The sequence below is a fragment of the Arachis ipaensis genome, chromosome B09 (genome assembly GCF_000816755.2).
Source record: "Arachis ipaensis cultivar K30076 chromosome B09, Araip1.1, whole genome shotgun sequence".
NCBI lineage: Eukaryota > Viridiplantae > Streptophyta > Magnoliopsida > Fabales > Fabaceae > Arachis > Arachis ipaensis.
This window is the reverse complement of record NC_029793.2, coordinates 145,045,521-145,052,157: the sequence shown is the minus strand read 5'-3', so window position 1 is coordinate 145,052,157 and position 6,637 is coordinate 145,045,521. Positions and strand designations below refer to the sequence as shown.

The 6,637-nt window shown below is 35.1% G+C and overlaps 1 protein-coding gene and 1 pseudogene across 1 annotated transcript in view; both read left to right on the top strand.

Moving 5' to 3' along the window:
* Window positions 917-2,835, top strand: LOC107616128 (annotated as a pseudogene).
* Window positions 5,530-6,637, top strand: part of LOC107616129 (cysteine-rich receptor-like protein kinase 26) — a 3,510-nt gene continuing 2,402 nt past the window's right edge. Inside the window, exon 1 of the mRNA XM_021111176.1 lies at window positions 5,530-6,478. Within this exon, the coding sequence (XP_020966835.1) occupies window positions 5,605-6,478 (874 nt within the window). The 5' untranslated portion in view covers window positions 5,530-5,604. The remainder of the gene's footprint in view (window positions 6,479-6,637) is intronic.

The window sequence follows — 6,637 nt, the reverse complement described above, 5'->3', positions numbered from 1 at the left end:
AGGGGAAAAAGGCCATCATTTAAAAAAAAAAAAAAACCTCTATCTGTATATGCAATGGCCAATGATTAATTATATTTAGGTAGATGAGTATTAATTAAATTGAATGATAAGAATCTATGGAAAAATAAAAATACAAAGTCACCAATTTCAACATTTTAGTGTGGATTGGCATGTATAACACGCACAGGGTTTTAATTCTGTATTGGACGCACCCATTGCTGATTGTCATCATTTGAATTTTAATAGCATGGACCACTTCATAGAGCTTGATCAAAGTTGATTTGGAAAATGCAGATAGTAATTAGTGACAAGGCCTGCGATGCATAAACAACCAACCAATTAGGAGGGTTCATCAAGCATTCCAGACGTGTGTGACCAACTCTACAAGAGACAGAAAGACTTGCCCAAAATATGGTATAAGGTGTGAATCCAGTTACATTCATGGAACTTACATGGCATTGTTCTGGAAAGAAAAAGTTCCAAAGAGATTGACCAAAGTTGATTTGGAAAGTCTACATAGACAGTGTCACTATATTCCCACCCCCATGATACACGCTACCCAAATAAAGATCTATGGAATGGAATGAGGTACTCTTTGGTTACATATTTTCTTCGGATAACTGATTACTGATATAAACCAACTTGGGTTGGTCGAATGGTCAACTCATTCGTCTGTTTAAATAAGTGTTAAGGTCTAAATTCGCTTGTGCATATAGCAATTCATTAACTAGTAGCAGATTCTTAAATGGAGTTTATACCCGCCACGAATTAGTCTTTGCCCTGTCAAACTAAGAGATACCGTAAGCAACCAAAAAACTAAATACTATTATATCACCTTATATAAGTTAAGAGAGGTGAAGTCTTTTCTTGTTAAAATAATACAACAACCACAACAACAAAATCTTATTTCCATAAAATAATATGAAAAAGTTTAGAGGGCCGGTAACTTTTTCAAATTCTAGCCAGCATGTAACCAGCAAAGAAAAGTGAACCATTGGATGAAATCTCACACCAATCTCATACCATTAAAACCATCATTGATGGCTATTTGATGGCTACAAATCACAAAAGTTGCTGCCCCTAGCACTCCTCAAATAATATTTCGTCTATAAAAATCGAGCAACTTGAAAATAGTTGAGCCGCTTCAATCATCCATAATGTCTCTTCTTTCTATAAGCCTACTTTGGTTCCTTTGTTGCCTCATCATAACAACAACTTTCATATTCAAAACCAGTGCTGATTTAGGTACAACTTCACAAAGGTTCTTCTACTTTTGCGATCAAAATAACGAGAGAGGTAACTACACAGCAAAGAGCAACTATGCCAGAAACCTCAACACCCTTTTGTCCACTCTCACATCCAACACAAGAATCGACTACGGTTTCTACAATTCCTCTCATGGCGAAAACAAAGACAAAGTAAACGCCATTGGACTCTGCAGAGGAGACATCAAACCGGAGGGAGAAATGCATGTTGCGGTACTCCGATCGCACCATATTCGGCCTCAACGAAACAGAACCAGCCTATTATATGTGTAACATGAACAATGCAACAGATGCAGACAAGTTCAATGGAGTGGTGAAGAATTTGTCGGACAAGCTAAGAAGGAAAGCTGCAGCGGGTGACTCTCGTCGAAAATATGGAGCGGGAACTGCGGTTGATGATCAAAGTAACAAAACCGTGTACGGTGTTGTTCAGTGTACTCCTGATTTGTCTGAAGCAGAATGTGATAGCTGCTTGGTTGAGTCAATCAAAGGTCTATCGAGTCATTATTGCAATGATAAGATTGGTGCTAGAATGGTTAGGCCTAGTTGCTATCATAGATATGAAACCTACTCCTTCCTCTTCTATGATCCTTCAACACATCACCCATCACCGTCACCATCACCATCACCATCACCATCATCACCATCACCATTTCCAGCACCTTCTTCACCTAAAGGTACTTTCTCATATCATTCTGATGAGTCTGGGTATACATATATTGATTAATTAGTTTTATTAATCACTTATTAATTGATATAGCAGCGACGCCTTCACCATCGTCATCTCTGCTACCACCTTCAGTACCTTCAGCCGAATCACCATCTTCACCACCACCATCTGTTCCTCTATCATCACCAACACCTTCTTTTGAAGGTACTTGAGTTCTGACATTATATATGCTTAGTTTAAAGTGCCTTCTCTTTTTCTTAAAGAAAAAATATAGATAGACAACGAAATACTAAATAACATGAACAATAAATACATTATAGTTATTCTAATATTAAGATTTAGGTGAATAATTTAGGAATATAATGTGTTTTTATTTTATTAGGCTAATTTTAGAGCCAATTATTCACATTGTTCACAAAAATTATTGTCAACCTAACAAAATTCCTTTCTTAATTTAACTAGTTTAGTTAGTTTTTTTTTTTTTTTACCAAAGATAGAAGATTCAAACCCGCAACCTCTTAATTGAATATGAGGAGTTTATGCCATTTGAGCTAGTTTAGTTTGTTAGTCATCACTTATTATTGATATTAGTTTAAATCCTTCTTATAATAGGAATTAATTAATTAATTGATTATGTTTTGTGCAGGGGTCAAAACATCAAGTACCACAGTCACTACAGTTCCGTTGTTGTTGTTGTTGATGGGCTCATTTTTATTTGTATCAACATAGGCAGAATTGGGAGCCCAACAAAACTTTGAAAGTGTTCTTTATTTTCTATTAAGGAAACCTGCATCATTGGCTCGTTAGGATATTCTTGTCAAGTGCAGCTGGTCCAGCTTATTGTTGTAATATTTAATAGATTAATAAAATAAGTGGTGCTTGAAAAATGTTGGGATAGATTTATAAATTTTGAAAAAAAATCAAATAAATTCACTATTCTTTTTTCATCATTCACTTCTCCTTAAATTTTTTGCTTCTTGCTTTTATTTATTTCTCTTTTTTTATTATTATCTTAAAAAATTTGAGTGTGAGATGATATTTATAGACAATAATTTAAGATTCATGGAACAGCTCACTTTGGTATGTTAAAGTAGAATAATATATCTCAAAGTAATGTGATATAATTTGACTAATTCTAAATATAAATAAAATTATTAGTAAATTTTTTAAAAGATTAATTAAAATAAGAAAGTACTTATTTATAGTTGTTCTGAAAAGGATACTCCTTTTGAGTTATACGTTGTCTCTCACTATTCCGAGGCGTCTAACAGCTCGATCCAAAACTGGAGTACCATCGTAAACTCGGACTCAAGCGTGGTACCTGCAAAAAAGATTCCAATGCTCAAGTCAGTAAAGAATCACTTTAAAAAATGAGTATATATATAATCAGTAGGGTGGTAGTTCTAAATGCTATGCCTCATATCGTCGATCTTCACCCTAATTTATAGTTTGGTCGAGGTTGAATTATTCATCAGTTGGTGCCAAAATCTTTGTGGCCGACGTTAGGACGAAATTTTGGGAAAGAGGTTTATTAGGTTACATCGAGGGGTTTGATTCAATTTGAATTTTATTTACTTTGACCGAGGTATAACCCATTATTTCCGTCCTACAAAGAATGCGATAAAGGATACAATACAATAGTAATAACTCACATGTATTTATTTTTATGTGAAATTAATAATTAAAAATTATTAAATGATAATTTAATCAAATATATTAAATTATTTAACGATTCTTAATTATCAAATGTACTAATTTATTTCTATTCACTTCAAAACAGTCAAATATTTTTCTCTGTAAATTTATCATCTCCATGCAGTTTTTGACGCCGCTATCCACCAACCACCGCCCGCGTCTTTTGTATAAAATTATTTTGATAGATATATAAACGTTAAAGTTTAATAAATATGAAAACATAGAATTAAATGAATTATATTATATAACTTTTGTCGTCGTACGTGGAATATATACACTTGAGTATGTACGTGGAAAATATGGACATTGGACTGTTTCCTTCTTCTCCGATGCCTTGTTTGATTTGGATCTTCCTTTTTGCATGTCTCTCAGCCATTAATTAATAATAATCTTACCAAAACAATTGCGCAACTTTGAGACTCGAGAATAGAGTCGTCGTCGCAGAAAGTTATGTTGACTAATATTTCAGTTTTACACCAATCTACAATGCAAAATAAATGTATGTAAAATAGGGTTAATATTCAATTTGGGATGTAATTCTTTTAAAATTATATTATTATTTTAGAGGGAAAAAAAATACCGTTAATCACTATTGAATTAAGATAGTGAGCTTCATTAGATAATAAGGGTTACAACTTATAAATTCAAAGATAATTAAAGTATTATTTTACTATTTCACTAACATTGTCATTTTAGAGAATTTTTTTTTTCAATTTGATCCTTAAAATTTAAAATTAGATTTAATTTGATATTTAAAAGTTTAATAGACTTAAATTAAATCCTAAAATTTACCTAAATCTATTGATAACATGTTAATAACGAGTTGATTTGATACATTAATCTGTTGTAATTTATATTTTTTACTTAAATTTCATGTGATCAAGATTTATTAGAGTTCCAAAAATTTTATTGTTGCTCTCTGAGGCGAAAAACTTTCAAATTGAACTTGTTATTATCATTGTCGTGAATGTTAGAAAGCCACTCAAGCTTCTAGGTCAGGGATGTCAATGGGGCAGAACGAGGGCGGGGATGCCTCCATGCTCTCCATCTCTGTCCCCATTTCCCGCTGTGAAGAATATTGCTCCCCATCTCTATTCTCCACGGGGTCCCATTCTCCGGGGACCTCATTTCTATCTACATAATAATTCTAACTAATTATTAATTTCTATATGAATAGAGCTGCAAGTATCCAACTTATACAAAAATTGTAAAATTTTATGCAAAATATCTAAATAATACGATGGTGGCTTCTTTCGAAATGACGCAGTGGAAGGACGTAACGACGAGCCAGAGGACAAAGCAGTGGACGAGGTGGGAGACAGGGCAATAGAGAGGAGAATGGACACGACAGTAGAGTTACGAAAAGGAACACCGCAAATAGAAAGTACGACGCGGTGAGAGTGATGGCACGGTGAAGTATGACGATGCGGTGAGAAGGGAGAGTGGCGAGAGGGTGGTTGCAGAGAGGTTGGATGGAGTAGGATAGCGTTAGAAATCTCTGAATCGAAGAAAGGTTATGCAAATGAAGTTTTGGGTTTCTTTATCTATGTGTGTGTGAAATGACTAAAAAATATATATAGAAAACAAACTATTAAAGATAATTCAAAAAATTTATAAATTTTAGTGAACCGTGGGGACGGGGCGAGGATTCCCGCGCCTATTTCGGGAAAATTTTGTTCTCCATTTTCATCCCCACATCTCGGAGAGTTTTATCATCCTATTTTAGGAGATCTAACAACTTTTAATCATATAAAATCTAAGCAACAAATTTAAATATTAATAAATTAACATGTAAAATCAATGTGTCATCTACAAAATCAACTCGGATACTAATATGAATTACTATTATAAAGTTTGGGGTGGAATAGTTGAACTTTAAATTTCTATAAAAATTAAAATGACTGATGACTAAACACCCCATCACTTGTTACTTAGCTCGTTCTATTATTACGAGAGAACAACAATTCAATTTTAATGAGAATGAGGATGATCACAAATAGAACTAGTAGTTTGTTTTCCATTTTTTGTTGCCTCCTTTGTTTGTTAATCATATCTACTCAAAGCTGCTGCTACGCACAAGAAGATGGTTTCCGATCGTACTCCTGTGACAACGGAAAAGGAAACTACACAGCAAACAGCATCTACCACAAAAACCTCAACACCCTTCTCTCCACTCTCATCTCCAACACTCAAATCGACTACGGTTACTACAACTTCTCGTACGGCCAAGACGACAACAAAGTAAACGCCGTTGGGCTTTGCCAAGGAGATCTTAACCAAAACGATTGTCGTCTCTGCCTCAACAATTCCATAACCCTTCTCACACAGCTTTGTCCAAACCAGAAGGAAGCCATAGGCTGGTACGACACCTGCATGCTCCGCTACTCTAACCGCACCATCTTCGGCAACCACCACGTCGATGATTCCCTTACGGTTTACCTGTGGAACACCCAGAACGCCACGGACTTGCCCGTGTTTAATCAAAACCTCAACAGCTTGATGTCAAACCTAATAGACAAGGCCATTGCCGGCGACTCTCGCCGGAAATACGCGGCGGCGAGCGTCAACAGTACGGGCTTTCAAAACATATATGGAGTTGTGCAGTGCACGCCGGATCTGTCTAGCCTAGAGTGTGATCAATGCTTGGAGGGGCATGTCTCAGATATTCCGGCTTGTTGTGATGGGAAGAAAGGTGGGAGGGTTCTTTCTCCAAGTTGTTACATTAGATATGAAGTTTACCCCTTCTTTCAGCCTACTGCCGCTAATAATGCACCGCCTCCATCGTCGTTGTCGCAGCCACCACATTCCTCCTCCACCCCTACTTCCTCTTCGGAAGGTCAAGGTCAAGGTCAATTATTGATTTGTCAAATCGTTAAAAATCATTAGACAGTAATTTAGTCAAACTTATCAAATCATCTAACAATTCTTAAATATCAAATAACTGTATATGAATTTTCATTGATATTTATTTTATGTTATTTGTCTTTTAAAATTCAATTTTTTAGTT